General features: G+C 40.9%; 1 protein-coding gene, 1 long non-coding RNA gene and 12 other non-coding genes across 15 annotated transcripts in view; 3 read left to right on the forward strand and 11 right to left on the reverse strand.

Moving 5' to 3' along the window:
* Positions 1–820: 820 nt before the first annotated feature.
* LOC140546043 (uncharacterized) lies at positions 821–7,598 on the reverse strand. The gene is made up of 3 exons (XR_011978300.1): positions 6,736–7,598; positions 6,386–6,491; positions 821–1,432 (listed from the first exon to the last, which is right to left on the reverse strand). It is a non-coding gene; the product is annotated as an uncharacterized lncRNA (long non-coding RNA).
* Positions 7,599–7,928: 330 nt separating this feature from the next.
* Positions 7,929–26,472, forward strand: part of LOC140546088 (uncharacterized) — a 34,945-nt gene continuing 16,401 nt past the window's right edge. For both annotated transcript variants that reach the window (XM_072669222.1, XM_072669223.1), the window contains exons 1-4: positions 7,929–8,350; positions 14,939–14,970; positions 18,341–18,373; positions 19,513–19,593. In XM_072669222.1, the coding sequence (XP_072525323.1) occupies positions 8,301–8,350; positions 14,939–14,970; positions 18,341–18,373; positions 19,513–19,593 (196 nt within the window). In that variant the 5' untranslated portion in view covers positions 7,929–8,300. The remainder of the gene's footprint in view (positions 8,351–14,938; positions 14,971–18,340; positions 18,374–19,512; positions 19,594–26,472) is intronic.
* Positions 16,796–16,885, forward strand: trnar-ucu (transfer RNA arginine (anticodon UCU)). Its single transcript is given in 2 exon segments — positions 16,796–16,832; positions 16,850–16,885. It is a non-coding gene; the product is annotated as a tRNA-Arg (tRNA).
* On the forward strand, positions 18,485–18,574 carry trnar-ucu (transfer RNA arginine (anticodon UCU)). The gene is given in 2 exon segments: positions 18,485–18,521; positions 18,539–18,574. It is a non-coding gene; the product is annotated as a tRNA-Arg (tRNA).
* On the reverse strand, positions 20,242–20,315 carry trnat-agu (transfer RNA threonine (anticodon AGU)). Its single transcript has one exon. It is a non-coding gene; the product is annotated as a tRNA-Thr (tRNA).
* trnat-agu (transfer RNA threonine (anticodon AGU)) lies at positions 20,938–21,011 on the reverse strand. Its single transcript has one exon. It is a non-coding gene; the product is annotated as a tRNA-Thr (tRNA).
* Positions 21,724–21,797, reverse strand: trnat-agu (transfer RNA threonine (anticodon AGU)). The gene has a single exon. It is a non-coding gene; the product is annotated as a tRNA-Thr (tRNA).
* On the reverse strand, positions 23,005–23,078 carry trnat-agu (transfer RNA threonine (anticodon AGU)). Its single transcript has one exon. It is a non-coding gene; the product is annotated as a tRNA-Thr (tRNA).
* On the reverse strand, positions 23,762–23,835 carry trnat-agu (transfer RNA threonine (anticodon AGU)). The gene has a single exon. It is a non-coding gene; the product is annotated as a tRNA-Thr (tRNA).
* Positions 24,738–24,811, reverse strand: trnat-agu (transfer RNA threonine (anticodon AGU)). Its single transcript has one exon. It is a non-coding gene; the product is annotated as a tRNA-Thr (tRNA).
* Positions 25,061–25,134, reverse strand: trnat-agu (transfer RNA threonine (anticodon AGU)). Its single transcript has one exon. It is a non-coding gene; the product is annotated as a tRNA-Thr (tRNA).
* Positions 25,330–25,403, reverse strand: trnat-agu (transfer RNA threonine (anticodon AGU)). The gene has a single exon. It is a non-coding gene; the product is annotated as a tRNA-Thr (tRNA).
* Positions 25,676–25,749, reverse strand: trnat-agu (transfer RNA threonine (anticodon AGU)). Its single transcript has one exon. It is a non-coding gene; the product is annotated as a tRNA-Thr (tRNA).
* Positions 25,967–26,040, reverse strand: trnat-agu (transfer RNA threonine (anticodon AGU)). The gene has a single exon. It is a non-coding gene; the product is annotated as a tRNA-Thr (tRNA).

Below are 26,472 nucleotides of genomic sequence, written 5' to 3' on the forward strand. Positions count from 1 at the left end.
AGCCCTTAAGAGTTCAGAGGGACACTGTTTCTCACTGGTTCTGGCTGTTTGCCCGGCCCGCCCGGCTGGGCGTGACTCAGCGTGGGATGCATTGGTCAGCTCCAGAGTTGAAGCGTGAGCAGTCAGGTCAGCACATGTGAGCAGCACAAGCCGCCGCGCCGTCGCTACCCACACACACTTTCACAAGATTGGGGGCAAGATTGCTAATACACTGTTTGGACAAAAGTATTGGGACACCTTCCAAAATTAAGGGTATTAAAAAGAGTTGATTCTGCTTCTGTTTGTTTGTTGCAGGAACGGCCTCTACTGTTTAAGGAAGAAGGCTGGAGCATTGCAGTGAGGATTTGATTGCATTCAGCGACCAGAGCTAGTTAGTGAGGTCAGGATGTTGGATGATGAACATCACCCCACCTCATCCCAAAAGTACTGGATGGAGCTCCACCACCATCCATCATTCCAGAGAACACAGTTCTTCCACTGCTCCACAGCTCCTCAATGCTGGGGGCTTTATACCCCTCCACCTCTGTCATTAGGCAGCATGGTGCCAATAGGCTCCAGGGAGTCCTATTCTATTGGCAGTGCTTCTCTACAGAGACTAAACAAGCTGTGTGTGTGCATTTGCACATCTGTGTCAGCAATGGGTGCACCTTAAAGAAGCGGAATGCATTCAGTAGAATGGGTGTGCACAAATATTTGGACATGTAGTGTAGAGTTTGTTTCTGATGCATAGTTTAGGCCTGGCACGATTCTATTGATTATATCAGTAATCGAGTAATCAAGCGATGATTTTGGCGATGACCAATCAAAGTTTATGTGTCAAAATGTAAATGAGTAGGCGTGCCCAGCGGATTTCGCTTCCCACTGTAAGAAAGAGCAGCAGGACAGATTTGATTTTATATTGGAGTAATCGTGACAGTCCTGATCCGGTTATGTTCAGGTTCTATTGCTGGATACTGATGATTGATGATTCTCCCAAACACACACACACACACACACACACACCAAAAAGTTGAGCTGCTCCATTCGTGCGGCGCTGGCTGAGGGCTGGGAGGGGTAGTGTGAGTGTCACTGAGAGCTGGTCTCTGTTTGCAGAATATCGATCCTCCCCTCATGATTGTCCTCGGATCTGGAGCTCTCCCATAAGGCCTCAGCGCTCTCAGCTCTCAGCGTTTGGGAAGCAGTGATAAGGGAACTGTGGGCCGATGCTGATCATGTACACATCTGCTGATGCTGATATACACATTTTATTATAGAAGCTGGGAATCCATCTACCTGGATCAGAACACTAGGAACAGAGCGGTCCAACATCACTGTGGATAGAAATCCAAAATAATATATATTATTTATATATTAATTTAGATTTCTGTAGTAAACATCTGCTTTGTTTTCTTCTTCAGTTGGCATTAACAATGGAGTGTAGACTGGAGTAGATCTGTGAAATAAATAATAGAAAAGAAGTAAATAAACAATAATGATATTAATGAAACAATAATGTTTATACTGTTTTCCAGTCCTATTATTATAATTATTATTATTTGTTTATTTACTGTGTTACTAAAAGGGATATTTTGAATATTATTTATTTATTCATATTATTCTAATATTACATTTTTATTCAATATTACTGTATTACAAACAATACAATACATGTTTTTTTTAATTAATTAAATTATTTATTACTTGCTCATTAAAAATGACATTACAAAATGTATGTTTTTGTGATGCAAATATATCAATATTAATGTATTATTAATTATAAATAAAATATAAGATGTATTTATGATAATAATACATTATAATTGTAAATGAATAATTATTACAACTAATAAATAATAATTATTATTACTACTACATTAATTCTCTTCACATTCCACAGTTATGCACTACCACAAATGATTTATTATATTATTATACACATGCCTACTATAATATATCTATACACTATATATATTATTATTATATACTATATATACTCTTCCAGGTATACAGTTCCAGTACAGTTATACACACTCATTATAGCAATATTGGATTTTTAATTATTTCTTTGATTTTGGTTTCCTGGGTCAGAATGGTTGTACTAATTAAGTTCTGAGTTCTTGATTAAAGTGATATAAAAGTATTGTGGGGTGCCCAAACTTTTGCATGGTGCTGCTTGTCCTTTTTTCATCTTACTGATTTCCAAATAATTACTAACTTTTCAGGGTGTCCAAAGTTTTGCATGCCATTCAGTATATTATACTTATTATATTTGAGCATTTTCTTATTTGTGTAAACATACACACACATATTTCTGTGTATAATGTACTGTAGTATCATTTATTCATGTGGAAATAATGTATATATTTGAATCAGGGTATTGATTATTATTGATTATTAATGTAAAAATAGCCTGCTAATGGCTTTGCTTGGGTTGTAGAGATCTCTTTAAAGTCCACCCCCCCCCCCGCTCATACACTCTATACCCCCTCAGAGAAGGAGATGGAGAGTAGATACTCTCTCTCTGGACGAGTGTGTGATCAATAGGAAAGCCCTTGATCCTCTCCTGGCCCGGCTCTCCCTCTCAGCGCTCCAGAGAGGAGGAGGCGTCGCTGCACAGAGAGCAGCTCACTTTTCATTTTTATTCTCTGTCCTCGGCAGCCCTGCGGCCGCACCTCTGCTCACGGCGACGCCGCGCTAGAGGGCCGTCCCGATGTGACCCCGATGTGACCCTGATGTGTGGGGCCTACTGTGTGCTGCTGGTTCTCAGAGGGAGCTTAAATCACCCTGATTTTCATTTAACCATCCAGTCCATCACAGCAGGGTCCTCTGGACTGTCGGTGTGTCCTGCTGAATATCCAGCTCAACACCAGCAGGTGCTGGGAGCTGGTTTCAGATGGTCAAGGTGGTGGAAAAGCTGGTCAGCCCAGCTGGAACTGGGATGATGCTGGTACAGAAGATGGTAAACCAGCTCTGGGCCTCGCTGAGTTTGATGGACATACTGGTCTATTAGCATGACCAGTTTGACCAAGCTGATCGTCAAGGTGGTCAAACTGGTGGGCTAGTTTGGTAAAGCTAATTTTCCCAAGCTAGCCGCCTTTTCTATGCCATTTAGATTAGTGTAAAATAGCCACTAGCTACTCTTAGCAAGATGCTATCTGCTCTAGCTGGTAGCTACATGTTAGGTACTGTAACTGATGTTAGCAAGATGTTAACTACCTTAGCTGACGTTAGCTAATTCAGCTGATATTAGCTAACTGTTAGTTACTAATGTTAGCTAGATGTTAACTACTTTAGCGGATATTAGGTAGGTGACTTTAACTAGACGTTAACTACTGGCTGATGTTAGCTAGATGTTATCTACTCTAGCTGATGTTATCTACTCTAGACAATGTTAGCTAGACGTTATCTACTCTAGCTGATGTTAGCTAGATGTTATCTACTCTAGACAATGTTAGTTAGATGTTATTTTCTCTAGCTGATGTTATCTAGATGTTATCTACTCTAGCTGATGTTATCTACTCTAGACAATGTTAGCTAGATGTTATCTACTCTAGCTGATGTTATCTACTCTAGACAATGTTAGTTAGATGTTATTTTCTCTAGCTGATGTTATCTAGATGTTATCTACTCTGGCTGATGTTAGCTTGTTGTTAACTACTTTGGCTCATGTTCACTAGATGTTAACTACTCTAGTTAATGTTAGGTAAATGGTAGCTATTCTAGTTAATGTTAGCTAGATGTTAACTACTCTAGTTAATGTTAGCTAGATGTTATCTACTCTAGCTGATGTTAGCTTGTTGTTAACTACTTTGGCTCATGTTCACTAGATGTTAACTACTCTAGTTAATGTTAGGTAAATGGTAGCTATTCTAGTTAATGTTAGCTAGATGTTAACTACTCTAGTTAATGTTAGCTAGATGTTATCTACTCTAGCTGATGTTAGCTTGTTGTTAACTACTTTGGCTCATGTTCACTAGATGTTAACTACTCTAGTTAATGTTAGCTAATGTAAACCTCTCGTTTCTGACGGCCCCACACTGTTCTGCAGTGTCCTGGAGTCTGAGTTGGACTGTATTGATTGTTGGGCCTTGTTGTGTATTGATTACTTTGGAGTTGGTATCATATCACAGTGTCTCATCTAATTACACTATATGCAATCTGTCTTTCTGACTTTCCTGTAAACACGGGTCATGTGTACGTAGCACCACGGCCCCGGAGGAACCGGTTTGGTACCACTGTACTCTTGTGTATAGTTGTGATAACAAGGTTCTTCTTGATCTTGATCTCATGTTGCGTAACAGCTCAGTCTCTGTGTTCAGGGTGTGTTCTCAAATGTCCCTCATGAAAAATATCTATGGAAGAACTACAGGAATCTTCATATATGAGTCTTATTGTAAATCCAGATCACTATAGTGTATAAGAAAGTCCTATAAGTGGAAATATTACAGCTAATTAATATATATTTTTTATTGTATGAATGTTATTTGTGTTTGTGTCTGAGCAAATAAAAAACTTTTATAAGCACCCAATTAAAGATATACTTATTTTGAATATCATTTTCTTTAGGTGCCTAAAGCAGTACTGGATCCCATATGTTGTACATACGAGCATCATACATTACAACACTCACTTACATGACCATGCTATAATCATTTACAATACACATAAAGGTAAATACTGCCATGTCACTGCTGAAATAGATGTCCTAACTGTATTTTAGGCTTATTTAGTAATTTAAATATCATATTACTGTAAAAATATATATATATATATATATTGACTGTACTGATTATAATCAGTATACTAATTAAATGACAATATATTGATTATATTTCAAACATATTGGGCACTCCTAAAAAGAGATGCTTATATGCTTGTATATTCAGGTGGTATATGTTATGATATTAAGTCTTTCCTGTTTTTGATGTTTGGGTCATTCTCGTGAAACAGCCTCAAAATCATCCATAAATATTTCAGTATTTGTGTAACCGTCATCAATAATCCTGTAATTTAGTAGATCAATAGAAGCTCTATGAGACAACGGGACGTTAAATTATTCATCATTTCAGGGTTTTTTTGTTACCCTAATTATTACCACAGCGTCCACTTATTAGTTTCCCATTACAAAAATAAATAAATAAATAAATAATATATATATATATATATATATGTTGAAACTTATACTCATAATTTCTAATGAAGGGCCCAAAACAACAAAATGTTCTGTACATTTTGTAAAATATATACATTTATTTATATATTATATATGTATATTATGACATCAGTATACAGATCATAACATGGACACCTGGGAAAGAAAATCTATATATGTATGGCAATATTTCCATGCGCCAAAATCTTATTTGCGAATGCATTATTGTTTGTAATTCCAAAAACAAGAGATTACATTTTAGTCATAGGAATTTGGTAATAGGAATTTAAGTATTTATTATAATTCTGAAGAATAAGCCGCTGTCTGGAAACTGTTATGAATGAAGAGGCTTTTTGCTGGATCTTACAGCTTGTAGTGTAGCGACCCCTAGTGTTAAAAGCAGGGCACTACCTCAGCAGCTCAAACCTGACCACAGGACTTTCTCCCCAGCTGAAATGCTATAAACCAGAGCCATGGCCTTCCAGACCTCCAGAACCATAGCTGATGATCTCTAACCTTAGTAGATGTGGGGCTGGGCGGTGAGGAGAATGATGAACAGGGATGTAATAGGCTACAGAGTGGTTGAGAGGATCGGCCATCTTCTTCACTTTTTACTGAGCCTTAACTGAGAAGAGGAAACTGAGACTGAGACTCAGTCAGTCCGAGTAGCTCGGCCTAAAATCTTGTGGGGCTCACATGGTGGGTAGGTTTGAGGTGGGCATGGGCTGTGAGTGGGTATGTACATGTGTTGTTACTGGGACCCATTCTTACAGCCCACATGCGTCCCATCTAGGCCCCGTATGCAGTGTCCAACCCAGATGGGACCCATGTTTGACCCCTTCTGGTCCCATCACTGACCCTGGTGGGCAACCATAAGTGGGGCCAGCGTGGAACCTGAGGAAAAAACATTCTGGTGCCCAGTTGGGTTACCAATACAGGCTACCCACATCGTGAGTATGGCATGGTTATGTGGTCAGTGTTGTGTAGCACTGTTTTTATGTAAAGTGTTATCATTAAAGTAAAAACTCCAACATATAATGGCTTAGTAAAACACTAGCCTACATTTACAGCACAAACTGGGCCTTGCAAAAGTATTTACCCCCCTTAAAACCCTATTATTTTTCATTGCATACCAAAATCACTGCTAAACATTTTTAGGAACATTGAGTTTCCTCTACAATCTTTAGTGAAACAAGTAGATTTTAACAAGCTGAACACAAACATGTTTTTATGATGTTCCTATGTATCACGTACCATCTTCCAGACAATTGATTCCACTTGCCCTGATGCCGTTTCTCCATCTTGGCAATGTCCTGCTGAAACCTATCACCATGCTCCTCACTCACGGCGCCGGGGTTGTCTGGGAAGAAGTCCAAGTGGGAGTAAGGAAATGTATCTTTAGTGACATGCAGCACTTCATTGATTTGTATGTCTGAAGCAGACTCTGAACCTGTATAACACGATCAGGTGCTTTACAGTTTCCTAGAAAGCTACAATCGACATTCCTAAAGGCTGTCCCCTGCAGAACCCTGCAGAACCCCATCTAAATGGCTATCCATCAGCACATCTCTGATTGGTGGACCAATGAAAACACCTTCTTTTACCTTGGCATCGCTTACGCGTGGAAACATCTGCCGCAAACCAGCAAAGGCCTCGCTTTGCGCGTTCACCGCCTTGACGAAGTTCTACCAGCCGTTGTTTATGTTCGGTGTGCAAAGGTGGAAGTAACACCTACTGGGGCAGTGGTGGCTCAGCGGTTAGAGCACAGGGTTATTGATAACAGGGTTGTGGGTTTGATTCCCGGGCTTGGCCCTTGAGCAAGACCCTCTTTGCTCCTTGGGCGCTGGAGTTGGCTGCCCACTGCTCTGTGTGTGTGTGTGCTCACTACCACAGATGGGTCAAATGTGGAGGACACACTTCGCTGTACAGTGTCAAATACATGCACCTTTACTTTGTAAAGAGTCCATCAATGGGTCGCGTGCAACTTTCTTCACCCCTTGAATCAGTTTTTTGCATTTTTTTGACTTTTTTTTTTTTTCAATATTTTACAATGCTTGTCAAACTAAATTGTGAGGTCATTTCTGTGATCTGCATCAAAAAGTGCATTTGGAACATCAAAAATGGTAAAACCTTGTAAAAGTCCTAATTGAATAAATAGTAGTGGTGCACTGTTTGTGTCCTGTAGAGAATTTGTTCACTTATTTTCACCTAAAAAATCAACACAAATCAAGAATTATTGAGCAGAACATTTGCATAAGGCTGTTAGCTAATTGTTTCCACAGTTTAAACTCCAAATTAAACGTAAAAGTGTTGTTAAAATAAGGCTTTCACAGCTCTGCTCCTTACATAAACAAACCTACAGCATGTTAGCATTAGCATGCTGTAGTAAGCCTGTAATAGGGCAGTGCTAACTAGTTTATAGTCTCTGTGTTATTAAAATCTTAACATATTTCTCATTCAAATGGAAGCTGTACTTCTGAAATACTAATATAACTATATAAACACACACACACACACACACACACACACACACAGCACAGTGTCGACACCGCTGCTGCTGGCAGAGCTGCTAGGCCTCTGTTTACCCTGTTGACCGAAAAAAAGCGCGGGCTCTTATCCCCGCCCCCTTCCAAAGCTGGCAGCGTTGTTTTGATTGGACGCGGCGCCGACCGCTGATCTCTACACCATGGTGATAGGCTGCCATCTTCAACAACAGCACCGCGAATGCCAGTCCGTGTGTTCTACAGATTGACGTGTATTCACAAAGCAGATGCAAGTTGTAAACGTCGTGTGGTGGAAACGGCAGCGCTATCTGTCCTCACGCTGCTTCTCACAAAGGTTCTCACAAAGGTTCTCGATATCGTTTTATATTCGCTAGAACCAGGGAACCTCCAGCTAGGGTTAGCTAGCACCATATATAGCTAAGTTAGTTGGATGCACCGAAACGCGAAAACTAACAGAGGCTGGAGCAGAAGTGCTGGAGATACGGGCTGTTGGGAGTAGTTAGGTGGATGCTCGTGGGGAAAGCAGCTCACCTGGCAGGTAAAATATCGATCCGCCTTTGAAAGCTTGCCCTGCTTATGTCTGGCGCATTGATCTGCACTCCGAGGAAACATCTGAGCAGTGGTGCTCCTCCTAAAAGCAGCCTGGTGGTGTGGCTGGGAGGACTATGGTAGCAGATATGGCCAATTTGGGGGAGACAAAAGAAGCTGAGGATGGGTAAGTGGATCAGCTGAGCAATGTTTAGTATTTTTTATTTTTTTTGCATTTGCATTTGCTCACAGTTTGGCCAAAAGGGCATTTCAGTGGGTTACTGGTGGATTGTAGCCTGAATTAAAGCCTATAAAATTCATGTTGTTTTTTAGGTGCATGCACCCCCCATCCTCCTGTATCCTCCTGTAACGATGCTCTGTACACGACCTTTAGTCGTTTACCCAAAGTGAAAGTACATGTGATGCGCCATGATGTCTTTGTCTGTCACCTCTGTAGTCAACGGAAAGCTGCTCCACCATCGTCCCCACCGGCTCCTGCAGCTCTGGACCTGCTCTGTGTGCATTATTAGGCCTTAATAACATGCCTAAGTAGTGCTTATTAAGGTGGAATGGCTGCCTGTTCCTCCATGCTCTTCCACATGCTCTTTTGTTTTTTTTCGTCATGTTCAGAGCAGATTCTGAGACCACCCATCTGAGACCATCCCCTCCCCACCAGTGCCGTGGTGATGAACACTTCTCCTCACGCTCCTCTTTATTTCTGAGGCCTGGTGGTGGTGGAGATGTTGAGGCGGCAGGTGTAACTACTGTCATACTAAAATCATCTTTAGTATGATTTAATACGACACTATGTCCAAATATTTATGGACAGCCATTCTAATGAATGCATTCAGCTACTTTAAGTTGCACCGCTTGCTGTCACAATAGAAGAGGACTCTCTGGAGCAGATTAATACATTAATTAAATGAAGCTATTATTATAATACCATGCTGCCTAATACCAGGCCTGGGCCTAGATGTGGGCCAGACGTATTGGATGGAGCACCAGCCATCATTCCAGAGAACACGGGAGATTCTTCATCCCAGCTTTGAGCTGTGGACCACTGTGTTCTCTGGAATAATGGATGGTGCTCCGTCCAATACTTTTAGGAAGAGTTTTTTTTTTGGGTGGGCGGGTGGGGGTGAGGGATGAGGTCCTGACCTCACCAACGCTTTTGTCCCTGAATTCAATCCAAAATCTAGTAGAAAGCCTTCCCATAACAGTAGAGACAGTTACTCCAAACAGTGAATGAGCAGGTGTCCCAAAACATTTGGCCAATAAACCTGTCTTAAAACTAGGGATGTGCCGATCCAGTTTCTTTGTCCTCCCGTTCCATCCAATGAGCTTAATGCTGAGTATCGGCCAATACCGGCCCGATCTGAAGTTTGTGTTTGTACGAATCATACCGTCCCAGCCCCGGTTCTGAACGGGCTGTTCAGTGCTGGTTTAGAACCAAAGAGTGGTGCAGGGTTCTGCTGCTGGTAAATCCGAGCACAAGTGACTTTTGTTCATTGAATTAAGCGAGGAATTCCAGTCAGCACTGAAGGAACAAAAGTCTCTTGTGCTAAATCACATCGTTTCTGTGATGCTATCATTTCTAACCAGCCGTAATTCAGGAGTAAAGACTTTGCGAGGGTGTATTTCCCACAGGGATTTGAAGGAATGTGCAAAAGCAGCAGAAAATAGATAAATATCTATGTGTTATGTAAAACGGATGCTGGGAGGTGCTCTGCTAGAACACAGTGGTAAAAACAAAGGATCAAACTGAATCAGGCTTAAAATAGCCAATACTCGGTACACTGGATCGGACGGGGCATGGCTGCTCAAAACACCGGCAGGTGCTGTAGAAACCTGTGTAGGTAATAATAGTCAAGTTCAGGTTGGTTGGACCTTGTTGGTTGCCATAAGGCTCAGATAATCACTTCACAGCAAGCTAGTGTTAATATACACTGACTAAACATACTGAAGAAATGGAAATATACTAAATAAACAGAATATTAATATATATATATATATACATGAGTGACAGGAAATCTACACTATCTGTCCAAATATTTATGGACACCCCTTCTAATGAATACATTTACCTACTTTAAGTTGCACCCATTGCTGACACAGATGTGCTATGGGCTCCATGCTGCCTAATTCCAGGCGTGGGCTAGTAGAGGGGTGTAATAAAGCCCCCCAGCATTGAGCTGTGGAGCAGTGGGAGAACTGTGTTCTCTAGAATGATGGTGGTGGAGCTCCATCCAGTACTTTTGGGATGAGTTGGGGAGTTGGGGGATCCTGACCTCTAGCTCTTGTCGCTAAATGCAATCGAATCCTCACAGCAATGCTCAATCCTCCAAAATCTAGTAGAAAGCCTTGCTCTCTGGACAGTAGAGACAGATACTCCAACAAAAGCAGGATCAACTCTTGAAATTTTTAATACCCTTGATTTCAGAAGAAACTATGAACAAGCAGGTGTCCAAATACTTTTGTCTATATAGTTTAAATGGCAGCAAATAGAGAAGCGAACAACAGGACGGGCCTGCCTTATTGATTTACTGAATAATAATCCAGTCTGACTCATCCGGCTGCAGGTCGATGGAAACTTGAGACCTTGTGACAGCATTTGCATCCAACACACACACACACACAAACACACACACACACACACCGACACGCTTCTTTGCATTGTAATTCCAGCTGACACCTGATACCTTTGTGTCCCTCCTGACTGAAGACCTTTGCATGCTGCGTTCGCCTGATGCCACCTCCAGGCCTGGCTTTGGGTGGACGTGCCCTGCCATTGTGTTCTGTTGGCTGCTGGCTGTTTACAGTATCTTCAAGCAGACTCCAACTGCTGCTTGGTTTATCTTCCTTTCACAGGCCCGAGGTGAACAGCCACACAAATACTGCGGTCAAGTGTGACTCGCTGTCCATCACGGCAAACAAACACGTTCCAGGCAGGCCGTCCTTGCCCAAATGGGCTAACGCTACATGAGCATTGTATTCTGTAGGCGTCTGTAGGAGGCTGAAATTGTGCGTGATGATCTGATGGGCCGACACACCCTCCTCAGCAGGTTTGGGCAGCCCTGTTCAGAGTATCTGTTACTGTGGATAGATAAGTGAAGTGGAGAAGAACGCCTAAGGTTACGGGCTTCAAAATACCAAAACAGCAAAGCAAAAGTTTGGACACCCTACATGGTCTCTTGTGGTAGGATTTCCGCCCACTCTTCCTGCAGAAGGCTGCTAGTCCTGTTAGGATTGTGGGTCATCTTGCTTCAATGATTTTCTGAGGCCTGTCCACTGATTTCGGATGATGTTTAGACTGGGGGAGTGTGAGGACCATGGCAAAACCTTCAGCTTGCATCTCTTGAGGTAGTCCATGAATGATTATGTCAATCCTGATGCCTGAAGTCTCTCCTAGATGGTCGGGTATATGGGTTATTAATTCAGCGATCGAGCAACACTAGAACTTCTCAGGCCTATAGATCAGACAGTTCGAGTCATAATATTGTCTTTGTATGGTTTTAGTTTTATGATACTGGACTTGATATCAGTGTCAACATTCTGATACGCTGGCCCTGTTGGAGAGTCGGTCTGTTCTCCTTTCTCTTTCTTCTTTTATCACAATAGGAAGCACTGTGGTCGAAAGCAGGGTATACACACACGCCCGCATATATAACACCCGCTGAGCTGGCTCGGCCTGATGGCAGTGTAGTAGTTGTGATAATACGTTAACTAAAAATACCAGCCGGTGTAATGTTTGATAAGCAATCATCCCAACTCCCCCAACCAGCCGCTGACACGGACTCCTGACCTTTCTTTAGTTTCTGTTTATGTGGAGCTGTGAAAAGCGAAGCTCATAGGCCTGGCCTACTTCTGCCACTAGCTGAACGTGTTCTGCTCGTGTGGTTTCCTCCGTGACGTCCGCTGTTTTCTCTCTCTCCTTTTCTGCTTTTAGGCTTCAAGCCTTTTCTCTTTTCCTCTTCCGCACCCCGACATGTGCAGACACATCAGACAGGGCTTCTGAAAGCGAATCCCAGTCGCTCATGTCTCTCATGTCTGCTTCACAAAGACACCTTGGCTTTGTTTACTTAAACGGCGAATATTCTCGCTCTCAGCGCCCTCTTGAGGTTTTTACACAGACTGGATCATTAAAGCTGTAGTTCTGTAAAAAACAAAAAGTCAGTCAAATGTCCGTCAGACAAAACATGTCTTAAAGGGTCTCTGTCATGGAAATCTGTATTTCCCTCAATGCATTTAACTATAGAATGTAAAATTACAGAACGGTCTTCAGTCCATTCAGGCCTTCTTTAAGGCCAATAAATTCTAATTTACTTCTATTTTTTATTTCTATGATTTTCTATAGGCTTTTCACAACAAATATTGTCACAAACAGCTTTACAGAGATCCGGGTTCGAGACTTTTGAGCAGCTAGTGGCAAAAGTGGCTTTAAGAGGAACCAAGACTCATAAAGGGAACCCGTCCTCTAAGGTCGACCCCGGATAATCGCAATAATAATCAAAACAGGAATGAAAACAACAATAAAACCAAACTGAATTAAGAAAAAAAAAATGGCAAATGTGTCGTCAAGTCATACGAGATGAAAAGGTAGAACACAGTTCAACGCAGTTTAGAAGGACAGCGGGATCTGTCATTGTTAGAGATCCGATATTAGGATCGGATATCGGTCCAGATATTAACAAAATTAGCTATCAGATAATTAGGCCGATCCATGGAACAGATCCTTTCACTTTAATTGGTTGGTGTGAGACGGCACTAAATGTTTACATGCCTGTTTTTAATTGTTACTTGTATGTTTGACCAAGTTACTTATTTATTCTCAGGTTCAGCTGCTAGATTTTATTTTAAATTACGTCAAATATTTAAAAAGATTAATTTAAAACGTGAAGCTACTTATTTTCTGTTGGCTGATACATTTGATGTATTTTAATGTATTTTTTATTTTGAATTTGAATGCTGTTTATTGTAGTGACAAATAAATAGCAACATAGTAAATTTATATCTGTGTTATTTTGTTATATTATATAAAGTAATGATTAAGTCAATCCTGATGCCTCAAGTCTCTCCCACAAGTTTATGTATCAGTATCGGAACTGAAAAAGCCGAATCGGTGCATCCCTAGTTATTATATAAGACATGTCTTAGGAAGGTATTGAACGATGGTACGAGGTTTTCACACCAGGGTGCCACTGCAGGTAGTGTAGATGCCGCACATCTCCAGGGAAGCTTTAGGTTTGGTGCTGATTGAGCACATGTAAGGCTGAGCTACTGCTGTAACACCATGTCCTGAAGTGAACCGGAGCACATGGCTCACTTGGTTGGTTTGAATGATTATATGGGAGTCGGGTCAGGTAGGGTCGTCGCAGGCTGGGCGGCACAGCTGTCGGTGTGAAACTGGGTCAGAGCGCTGAGGGCGAGTGGTGAGATACTCTATTTCCTGTTATTGTGTCTCAACTGACAGAGCGAGAGAAGCGTGCAGAAGAGATTGTGAAAATAAGGAGGTTTGCTGTGTGTTTAACTGCGCGAGAGAGAGAGAGAGAGAGAGAGAGAGAGTGAAAGAGAGAGGAATCTGCAGCTGGGTGTTTTTCCTCTGCTTTGTTCGACCCTCTCTCCTCCCCTTCATTTGAAAAGCCTGCTCACCCCATCTGTTTCCTCTTCTTGCTCTCCCTCTGTTCTGCATGTTCCTCCACACTAGGGCTGCATGTTGGCAGGAAGCTGGCGATACTGTAAACAAGACAATATGTTGCTTATGTTTTGTTTTTAAAATAAATTTTAAGAAATTATCATCTGCATTAAATCATCTGCAGTTTGGAAAGCCAATTACCCCAACCCCGATCATGTGAACTCCCCCTAGCAGGAGTAGCAATAAGGCCAATCTCAGCGTCTCTAGCGTTGCTACTCCGGGCTCGGAGCGCTGCTAACTGCACTATGGAGCTCTGGTGAAGCGAGCAGGACGGCGCTCTCCAGAACTGTGAGCGTAACGCTGCGTAACCCATAGAGTCATATTAGTGTACAATCCTGTAGTATTACTCTACCCCCTCAGTCCACATGCTGCTCTACCTTTCAGTGGCGCTTCTGCAGCTCTCTCAGCTTGTCCAGAAATGCATGTGTACATCGTGTCCTTTAGGAGTGGCTCAAAACATGAGTTACACCTCCCGACTGTAGGGGAAGCCCAGGAGCGAGAGATACCCATTCTTACATACTGCTGCTTTAAGGCCTCAAATGAGTGAATGTTAAACCAGCCTAGTTTTTGTTTTTGTTTTTTAGAAGAAGTAAGTCTTTACTTGGGCTTAACCAAAGTGAAGGTTTAGGTTTTAGAAAACAGCCACAGGGGGAAAGAATGCTGCTTGCACTATAAGAATAGTTTTCAGAAAAATGTAAAAATTACTTTACAATGCGAGATGCTAAACTTTTCTAACAACTTGGGCCTAGACTGTCACCAATCTCATTTTGCTAAAAATATGCCTAAAAACTAAACTAAATCTCCCCTCTTTCTCTAAAAACACATCTGGATCTTTATTATACAAAACCATATGATTTCAGACATTGTTTTACTTGCCTAGTCTGTAAATACAAAAGTAAACTAGCTGAAATGTCTATTCATGTATACATGCATACATTTTACAGCAACACGTAACGAATACATGTATTTATGTTGCTTTTTCATAACTAAAATAATTTTCTCTTTTTATAATTTTGTTATTTATCTATTTATTTTAGTACATTTTTGATGTTGGGAACTGATTGGTTGTATTTCTCTTTTCAGAAATGGAGACATCCCTCCCTCAGATCTGAAAGGTAAGGCATATTTACATAGTAGTAGCTCACTTTTTCCAGCAGAGAGCGCTACAACCTAACTTATTGCTTTGCCATATATGTCCCAGTGTCTGATGGCGATTCAACCACAGTTTCGCAATGAGTTGTGGTTTACTACGTACTACTGTCTTCGTGCATGGCTCTCATTAACCCCTGTAGTGAAACATAAACCGGATGTCAGCGCAACGCTGGCCTGTCTGTGTCACTACTGTTCTGAGAACCACCAAAATAGAATCTGGTCAGTTGTGGTCCTGAAATGGACTTTTTTACGTCAAGGGGGGCTGACTACAACCGATGACTGTAAACCCACAAACGGCACCTTTATAGTAGGTGTTTCTAATAAAATGGCCAAAGCGTGTATATGTTTGTAATAAACTGGTAACTTTGTGTATCCCACTTTCCACTATAATCCAAGGATTGCTGATTGGCATCCTAATGGGTCATGCTGCTTGCCATCAGCAGTCGGAGTCAGAGTGAGCACAGCTGGCCTTGCTTTCTCAGTGGTGGGTTGATGGCACATCCTCCCCACAGCACTCCTAGTGTGATGCTGGTCAGCACAGGCGTCTTTTAGCTGCTGTATCGGAGCTGGGGAGCCGGGCTTTCCTCCGAGCGCGCTAGGGGTAACTAGCGATGCCGCAAAGGCAGTGGCTGGCTTTGCATGTGTATGAGGAGACGTGCTACAGTTGGGGGTCAGTTCACATGAATGGGGACTGGATAATTGGCCTTCCAAATTGGGTAAAAATTAAATAAATGGTTAAAAATGAAATTATTAGAATTTTTAACATCCTAAACCTAACCAAATTTAATTGACCCACCCTAGATGAAAAGTTCTCAGATTTCTTTACTGGCACCAGAGCCTGGATACAGATGAGCTCACAAAGAATGTATTTAGTCAAGCGACTGCTCAGCAGATGAGTGTTCTTAGTAACTGGGCCAGAGAAAAAGTGGAACAGCTTCCTGTGTCTGTTTTTGCACAGTAATAATGACGCTGGGGTAGAAATGAGTGGGAGGAGGGATGGTTTCCCCGATCCTTTTCCGGTATATAGAGTGTTGGGGTCTGAGGCAGGGGCCTGCCCCACTGCCCTGCTGGAAAGCCCACCACTGCAGCCCCTGTAATGGTTACTTTACTAATCACAGGTTTGGTTTCCTAAATCTGCACTGTAAAGTTAGTATTCCACAGAGTACAGCGCTAATGCTCATCCAGCATCAAGCGGACTCAGCTGTGGCTCCATATCGCAGAATTGGGCCAGATCAAAAATTCTATAAAAAAAATCTAATTTGTCTTTTTTGATTTAAAAATATTTAACTATAGAAAATTGGTTTCCTGAATTGGTCCAGTCTGGTTCAGGCCTCCTTTATATGCATTTTTTGCTACACTGTGATTTTCTATTATTTTAATCAAGTATAAACCAAGACCATTTTTTGTCCCTTCCAATTACAAATACTAGGTCCTCAAGTATCTGCCGATACGAAGTACAGAAATCAATGCTATCTAACATGCATGGCACTCGATACATACCTATAAATCAATTACATTACATGTAATTACATTACAATTACATTTTACTATTTCACTGGCCTGTTAATATTTTTTAAAATACAGCGTTTTGGATTTTTTTAAAATGTTTTGCATATTTTCTTCTTTAACAGTATTATACAGTATTACTAATATATTTTTTTGCCCTTATCAAAAGTGACTCGTTACTAGTTACGGGTGTAATCTGCTAATGTAAGTATTTTTGGGAACTCTATTTTTTTGTCATGGCTGTGGAAGGGTTTGGAGTGTTGGGAGGGGCCAAGGGCTACAGGCTCTGTGGCGCAATGGATAGCGCATTGGACTTCTAGCAGCCCTTGTGAGGGAATTCAAAGGTTGTGGGTTCGAGTCCCACCAGAGTCGTGAGATTTTTAGTTCCCACTGTGGAAAGTACATAAAATAAAATTGGCTACTAATCCAGGGTGATTAACCAAATCACCAAGTTTACAAGCAGCTCAAGTTTACAGTAAACTTTACTATTTACAGTAAATTGTTTTGGATCTTTTGAAAATCTCGGTATGCTTCATTGTTCTGTGAAGTCTACGTATTTTACTTTTTATTAAAATTAATTCATTACAAATGATTTTTCTCACAGCTGACCAACTCTATTTAAATGTTAGATCTGGTGTTAGTGGTTAGCACATGACACACCGGCCTTCTGTTGGCTCTGTGGCGCAATGGATAGCGCATTGGGCTTCTAGCCCTCTTCGTGAGGTAATGCAAAGGTTGTGGGTTCGAGTCCCACCAGAGTCACTCAGCTTTTTTTGCCACTGTGGAAATTGTTGGCATGGTGCGTGTAGTAGGTCAGTGTGGCAGGGTGACCACAGTGGAGCTACCCTGTTCGGGGAAGCTGAGTGTGTTCACATTTTTGATGCCCAGCCTGACTCAATTCTTGAAAGTCTTGGTAATTAACTGATGAACTGAGGTGTGTGATTTCGATAAAGAGCACGAGCATTCCCCAGACCTGAGACTGGAAACTGCTTTGACTCAGATGCTCCTGGATTTTGAGGTTTTTGCCTTGTACATGTTCTGCAGTCTTGCGCTAACATATTGTAATTTTTGCAGTATTCAGTGTCACAATATAAAATACAAATCACTGTATTCACATTTGGCTGTTTTTTCTGGAGAAGCTAACAATCAAAAATACATTTGCTAGCATAGCATCAGATCACTCATGCTAAATTAAAATAAATGCTGAAATACAATTTTTATTATTATTAAATGTAATAAGGGATTGGAGAGAAAAATAAATAAATGAGCTAAAAAAGTCTTAAAATAGATTTGAAAAAAGTAAGATAAAAAGATTCTTTTATTTTTCATTTTTATATATTTTGTTCTTTTTAAACTACTTTTAGTTTTAAAATCTTATATGTGCCTAAAGACCGGCTTAGAAGAAGTAATTTGTATATTTAACAAAAACAGTGTAGATTTGTCTGCTTTTATGTAATTTTTTTCTGTTTTATTTACATTTTATTAATTTTTTTATTAATGTTTTATTTGAGTTTCATATAAATGCTCTGTCATTCTGTCTTTGAGTACTATAAGAAAAGCTTTTTACATTTTTATATAAACAAACTGTTTTTATTACTGTTGGAATGCCCTAAATAACACTATTAATTAGTATTAATCAAGTTCACTATTTGGATCAAAAGCTGCCAAAGATTGTATTTATTAATGCTGTATTTAGTAAACAGGATTCTATATGATATATTTTTGTTTGTAAATGTGAAATGTTCAAATTCACCTCTAGAAGCACTTTCAGTTCGGCCACTGAATATAGTTTCTAACTAAAGTCCCCTTTTCTGTTTCCAAAAACAGGTCATGAAATTGAAAGTGGACATACAAGCTCAGGTATGGTGTATTTTCTATCTGATTACTTTTATTTTGATCCAATTTTCCATTAAATTCAATAAAGTACACTTCAGAGGTAGGCTACTACGTTAGTTTTGCGCATAGTATGTCGGCTCTGTGGCGCAATGGATAGCGCGTTGGACTTCTAGCTGCCTCAGTGAGGGTATTCAAAGGTTGTGGGTTCGAGTCCCACCAGAGTCGTGAAGTTTTTCCACTGTGGAGAGTACATAAAATAAAGTAAGCTACTAATCCAGGATGATTAACCAAATCACCAATGTGCAGAAACTTACTGTAATCTGTGTTTTTAAGTAAAAATAAAACACAAAACTACAGCTCAAGTTTACAGTAAAGTTTACTTTTTTGGTAAAGTAAACTTTTTGACTTTTTTATTATTTTACTACTGATTCAGGGTAAAAGTTAGAAATGGATAATTCATGGATGATTTTGCAAGTTTGTAACTGTAACTGTAATTTTAAGTAAAAAATATCAAACAGTTCAAAGTTTCTATTATATGTTTTTATGATTTGGGGTTTTTACCTTGTACATGCTGTGCAGTCTTGCGCCAGGCCATGCTCTAACGTTGCAGTATTCAGTGTCATGGTATAATATACAATACTTATATACAATAATCATTAATATAATAATTATTAAACAATAATAATGAAATACAGTAATCTTAAATACAATTTTATTATTATTAAACTTTAATTTAAGCTGGTGTTTGCAGTTAACACGTACTTTTGTTAGCACGTCCGAAGTCGTATCTTGTCTCGGCTCTAGCTGACTTCTCGACTTCTAGCTGCCTCGGAGAAGGAATTCAAAGGTTGTGGGTTAGAGTCCCTCCAGAGTCGGCTCTTTTTTGTTGCCAGTATGCAAAGTGTGGGCATGATGCGTCTAGTAGTTCATTGTGGCAGGGTGACATGCTTTCCCACATTAGCAACCTAAGCTGAGTGTGTTTGCATTTTTGATGCCCAGCCTGATTAAGGTCTTGAAATTCAAAGCTTGTGGGTTTGAGTCCCACCAGATTCGGCAGGCTTGTAATTTCCAGTGTGGAAGGTGTAGAATGAATTACTGCCAGGTTGAATCAACAAATCTTATTTGTTTTATTTTTTAACATCTTTTTTTTTTTCCTGCAACAGACAGTTCCGAGTCATCATCGTCAGGTGAGAGCTCGGAGGAAGAGGCTGAGGAAGAGGAGGGGGAAGAAGAAAGAGATTCAGGTGTGTGTATGTACAGACTCTTAGTGCTCTCAGTATATCTATTTCAGTCTGCTTTCAGCCTCTCTCTCTCTGTCACTCTGTCTGTCTTCATCATCTTGGCCTTTTAATCTCTCCTGTATGTTTCAGTGGTTTTGCGGCCGGGTTATCAGGCAGTCTCAGAGCGGCTTTAAGACAAAATGACGAGTGCTTTGTTTACTGACAGGTTCTTATTATACTGATGACTGTTAGTTATGTTAGTGAGTTCAGCTCCAGAAAATCACAAGTTGGACCAAAAAAAAATAAAAAGGCTCTGCTGGGATTCGAACCCAGGATCTCCTGTTTACTAGACAGGCGCTTTAACCAACTAAGCCACAGCGCCGTGGGTTCCTGAAGCAGCGGCAACTGGGAATACCCGAGAGCTGCTAACATATGAGCAGCTGTTCTAACTGGGAATTAGGCCTCAAATACACCTGACCATAACCAAGACCAAAGAGTTTTACTGACAGGTCATTTATTGTATTTATTGAACTACCTGCAATTCCACTAGGAGGCGCTGTCCGCATTTTGAATATATTTTGTTTTAAGCCAAATTCATCAACCTGACTTTGTCTTATTTTTGGTCAGTTCAGCTTCAGAGAACAGATAGCTGAAGTTTAGCATAACAATAAAAGGCACTGCTGGGATTCGAACCCAGGATCTCCTGTTTACTAGACAGGCGCTTTAACCAACTAAGCCACAGCGCCATGGGCTTGCACAGCAGAGCTTTGTAGAGCAGTTCCTCACACATGAGCAGCTGTGTTAACTGGAAATTAGGCCTCAGATACACTGAATCGTTTTAGCACCTTTACCTCCAGCTGAGTAGGACATTGTTTTACACGTTTTATTGCCCAGTGACTTTGAGATTTACCTTTTTTACACTACATATGTTCAACTGTTTCTCCATAATGCCCCCTCACAGTGTTTTGAGAACTTGGCTGCCCCCCACTCCTCACCAAAGACCAGCCTGTCAGTCTGCACACTGCTGAAACATAAATATATACATATATATAAAACAGGTTGGAAACAAAGAGAAAATTATAATGTATATCAATTAATTATTAAATAAACTGCTTAAACATTATTAAACTAAATTAAATTAAATTATTACATTCGACGATACTAGACAACAAAGGTATAAAATATAACACATACTTTTACTATTTTTTATTGCTCTTCCTGCAATTCCACCAGGAGGTGCTGTCCACATTTTAAAGATATAGATCATATTTAAGCAGAGTGCATCGAATATTCTTCATTTTTGGTTATGTTTGATTTTGAGAAGTTGAGCTTCCGAAAACCACAAGCTGAAGTTTGGTGTAACACAAAAGGCACTGCTGGGATTCGAACCCAGGATCTCCTGTTTACTAGACAGGCGCTTTAACCAACTAAGCCACAGCGCCACGGGTTGTTCGTGAGACCTGCTAACATATGAGCAGCTGTTCTAACTGGGAATCAGACTTGAAACACACTTTTAACCATAACAATAACATACAGTCATTTCTTTCATTTATTGCACTCCCTGCATTTCCACTAGGAGGCGCTGCCTACATTTTATAGGCCTATATTTTATATAACCGTCAATAAAAGGCACTGCTGGGATTCAAACCAAGGTTCTCCTGTTTACTAGACAAGCATTTCAACCAACTAAGCCACAGTGCCGGTGGGTTTTTGGTCACTGGTGGCTAGGAATACCTGAGAGCTCATACCATAGGAGCAGCCGTGCTAACAGGGGATGTGACCTTAAAACACGTGTGACAGTACACTTCATTTCAGTGAAACTCTGGTCTGGAATGGCAACCGTAAGACCAGTGGGTTTTCACTGACAGCGGTGTCTACTGGTAGAAGGTAAAGTGTAGAAATGGCCTGCCCATAGAGGGAATGTGTTTGGCACTGTGGGATTATACTGGACTGCTTCCATTGTAAAATTAGTTAGGTTAGGTTAGTGCTCCTGTAGCTACCATAGAGTACATTAGTCAGTGGTCATTTAGACGGTCATCTGCACAGTAAATCCAACTACAAGCTTAATTTAACTACAAATCTAATCTACGTCACTGACACCACTGGTTAGTCCAGCTTCAGAGAACCACAAGCTGAAGTTTGATGTAACATAAAAGGCACTGCTGGGATTCGAACCCAGGATCTCCTGTTTACTAGACAGGCGCTTTAACCAACTAAGCCACAGCGCCGTGGGTTCCTGAGGCAGCGGTGGCTAGAAATACCTGAGAGCTGCTAGCGTACGAGCAGCATTGCTAACTTCGAGTTAGACCTGAAATACCTGAAATATACTTGACAGAGTTTTACTGACAGATGCAGATGCACTCTTCCTGCAATTCCACTGCAATTCCACTAGGCGGCAAGTAGTTAAAGTTTAGTGTAACAATAAAAGGCACTGCTGGGATTCCAGCGCCATGGGCTAGTGAGGCAGCGGTGGCTAGGAATACATGAGAGCTGCTAACGTACGAGCAGCTGTTCTAACTGGGAATAAGACCTCAAATACACCTGACCATAACCATAAGACCAAAGAGTTTTACTGACAGATTCAGTCATTTCCTTCATTTATTGCACTCCCTACAATTCCACTAGGAGGCGCTGCCCAATTTTTGAATATCTTGTGTTTTAAGCCAAATTCATCAACCTGACTTAGCCTGTTTTTGTCATTTTTGGTCAGTTTACCTTCAGAGAACCACAAGCTAAAGTTTGATGTAACATAAAAGGCACTGCTGGGATTCAAACCCACGAGCAGCTGTTCTAATGGAAAGATTGAGTCTTTTTTTTTCTTTCAGTTTAATGCATTGCTTGCAATTCCACTAGGGGGTGCTGCCTATATTTTGAATATCTTACATTATAAGCTGAATGCATCAAATGTTCTTATTATTCTGGTGACTTGATCTGATTGCTTGTATTTACATTTACAAGTAAGGCATTTAGCAGACTTTAGCGACTTACAAAAGTGCTTTGCTATTTACCAAGGAATAACCTCAGCTAGTTTGAATAGGCTAAAAAGTTACCTTCAAGTTTAGACACTACTAAACACAAGTCAGTAAGGTGACCACTCTACTATTCGCCCAAGTATTCTTGGAAGAGGTGGGTCTTTGTGATTTTTTTTAGGTTGTACAGCACAGTTGCTTCCAGCTGAGTTAGACGTTTTCAAGTGTGTCTACTCTACTTCTAATTCCACACCAAAAACAACCTACTCACCCATAAACACACAGCATTTATGTTCAATAGAACAGGTTTGAAATCAAGTAAAATGAAAAATATGGAAATTTAATGTCAGCACCAACTCGGATTTTTTTGGATATCTGTTTTAGCTTTAGTTTTTCGTCTCTTGGTAAACTATCATCCTGGTAAGTTCAGCTCCAGAAGCCCAAGCTGAAGACTGGTATGCCTAAAAGGCACTGCTGGGATTCGAACCCAGGATCTCCTGTTTACTAGACAGGCGCTTTAACCAACTAAGCCACAGCGCCATGTGTTTTTCAGCCTTCTCAGTAATGGGTTTCACAGACAGATACGGCCATTTATTATTCAGTGGTGGTTTGGATGGTTAAGAGCTTCTAACATGAGCAGCTGACTGAATTAGAGCTCAGATGCACTTCAGTTCCGTCGAGTGAAACTCTCATCTGGCTTCATTTGGTTTAAATGGCGACCATCAGACCAAGCCATGAGTTTTACGGACAGATAACTATTCTAAGCCACAGTGCCATGCAGGCGGCTCTCAGCAGTGATTTAAAATGCCTATCAGCCCAACATACGAGCATAGAGTATATTTTTGTTTGGTCATTTTTGGTCAGTTCAGCTTCAGAGAACAGATAGTTAAAGTTTGGCATAACAATAAAAGGCACTGCATTGAGTTTTTACTGCCCGCGGTGTCTCCTGGTAGAGGGTAAAGTGTAGAAATGGCCTGCCCATAGAGGGAATGTGTTTGGCACTGTGGGATTATACTGGACTTCTTCCATTGTAAAATTAGTTAGGTTAGGTTAGTGCACCTGTAGCTACCATAGAGTACATTAGTCAGTGGTCATTTAGACGGTCATCTGCACAGTAAATCCAACTACAAGCTTAATTTAACTACAAACCTAATCTACGTCACTGACACCACTGGTCAGTTCAGCTTCAGAGAACCACAAGCTGAAGTTTGATGTAACATAAAAGGCACTGCTGGGATTCGAACCCAGGATCTCCTGTTTACTAGACAGGCGCTTTAACCAACTAAGCCACAGCGCCATGGGTTTCTGAGGCAGCGGTGGCTAGGAATACATGAGAGCTGCTAGCGTACGAGCAGCTGTTTTAACTGGGAATAAGACCTCAAATACACTTGCCCATAACCATAAGACCAAAGAGTTTTACTGACAGATTCAGTCATTTCCTTCATTTATTGCACTCCCTACAATTCCACTAGGAGGCGCTGCCCAATTTTTGAATATCTTGTGTTTTAAGCCAAATTCATCAACCTGACTTAGCCTGTTTTTGTTATGTTTGGTCATTTTTGGTCAGTTCAGCTTCAGAGAACAGATAGTTGAAGTTTGGCATAACAATAAAAGGCACTGCTGGGATTCGAACCTGGGATTTTTTTTTTTACCATAAATTGACCATAAATACATCACATATATCTAACTATTTCCCCATAATTCTTAAATAAGTGACTGCTCCTTACTCCTCACCAAATACCAGCTCATCAAAATACACACTGCTGCAGTGTACACATGTAAAACAACAGGTTGGAAATGAAGCGGAAATGGGAATTAATAACAATTTATAACAATTTATTTATTTACTCCAAAAATTTTGAGCCTTTTTAGTACAACAGTAGTTATTATTAACAGCTACTGCTCCCAGTACTGCCACTACCCATACTTCATGTTTTAAGACTAATGCATATACAACTAGTCGTAATTACACACCTGACTTCTTATTTATTATATTTGATTTCAATATATTATAATACATATTTCTTTTACTAATTTTTATTGCTCTTCCTGCAATTCCACTAGGGGGTGCTGTCCACATTTTGACGATATAGATCATATTTAAGCGGAGTGCATCAAATATTCATCATTTTTGGTTATGTTTGATTTTGGTCAGTTCAACTTCAGAAAACCACAAGCTGAAGTTTGGTGTAACACAAAAGGCACTGCTGGGATTCGAACCCAGGATCTCCTGTTTACTAGACAGGCGCTTTAACCAACTAAGCCACAGCGCCATGGTTTGCGCCTGAGACCTGCTAACATATGAGCAGCTGTTCTAACTGGGAATCAGACTTGAAACACACTTAACCGTAACCATAACATACAGTCATTTCTTTCATTTATTGCACTCCCTGAATTTCCTCTAGGAGGCGCCGCCTACTTTTTGAATATCTTCCTGACTTAGCCTTATTTTGTTATGTTTAGTCATTTTTGGTCAGTTCAGTTTCACAGAACAGATAGTTGATGTTTGGCTTAACAATAAAAGGCACTGCTGGGATTCGAACCCAGGATCTCCTGTTTACTAGACAGGCGCTTTAACCAACTAAGCCACAGCGCCATGGGTCCCTGAGGCAGAGGTGGCTAGCAATACCTGAGAGCTGCTAGCGTACAAGCAGCATTGCTAACTTCGAGTTAGACCTGAAATACACTTGACCATAAGCATATGACCAAAGAGTTTTACTGACAGATGCAGATGCACTCTTCCTGCAATTCCACTAGGAGGCAAGCAGTTAAAGTTTAGCGTAACAATAAAAGGCACTGCTGGGATTCGAACCCAGGATCTCCTGTTTACTAGACAGGCGCTTTAACCAACTAAGCCACAGCGCCATGGCGGCCTTATGGGAGCTACTAACATACGAGCAGCTGTTCTAACTGGGAATTAGACCTCAAACACACTTCACCATAACCATAAGATACAGTCATTTCTTTAATTTATTGCACTCCCTGCAATTCCACTAGGAGGCGCTGCCCAATTTTTTAATATCTTGTGTTTTAAGCAGATTTCGTCAACCTGACTTAGCCTGTTTTTGTTATATTTGGTCATTTTTGTTTAGTTCAGCTTTAGAGAACAGATAGTTGAAGTTTGGCATAACAATAAAAGGCACTGCTGGGATTCGAACCCAGGATCTCCTGTTTACTAGACAGGCGCTTTAACCAGCTAAGCCACAGCGCCATGTGCTTCTTTTCTGCAGCTTTTCTGGAATCCATCTCAGCTCCTACATCATGAGCAGTTATGCCTAGTGGGAGGTAGGCCTCAGACACACTGGATTATTTCATATATTTCATTCCATGTATATTTTTTTGCCCAATATATTTGAGATTTTCCAGTTTATACATTACATATGTGCAGCTTCCGAAAACCACAAATTGTAGTTTGGTGCCACCGAAAAAGGCACTGCTGGGATTCGAACCCAGGATCTCCTGTTTACTAGACAGGCGCTTTAACCAACTAAGCCACAGCGCCACATGCCCTTCCTCTGCTAGTGCTGTAGTGTGCCTTGCAGGCTCTCTAACATATGCATCTGAGCAGCTGTCCTGACTGGGAATGAGACCTTGGATACACCGCTGACAGCAGTGTGTGACTAAATACAGATCCTCAGTTGCAGCCAGTTGTTGTTTTGAACATCCAAGGAACCATAGATGTAATCAAGCCTGTTGGCTAATGCACTCATTTACTTAAATGAGGACTGGAAGCTCCACTGGAAGCTCCACATCAGTAGGGTTGACTCAACAGGCTAGACAAGAAACAGTTAGATTATGGATGACAGCCTTACACAATGTATCCTGGGAGCAGGACTGGGAGTGGGCAATTAAGAGGCGTGTCAAACAAAAGGGAGCTGAAGCCTCATTCACATCAGCGGGGGAGGTTCCTGACTTCATTTACACAACAGTACTC

Source organism: Salminus brasiliensis, chromosome 23, assembly GCF_030463535.1.
Source record: "Salminus brasiliensis chromosome 23, fSalBra1.hap2, whole genome shotgun sequence".
Lineage (NCBI taxonomy): Eukaryota > Metazoa > Chordata > Actinopteri > Characiformes > Bryconidae > Salminus > Salminus brasiliensis.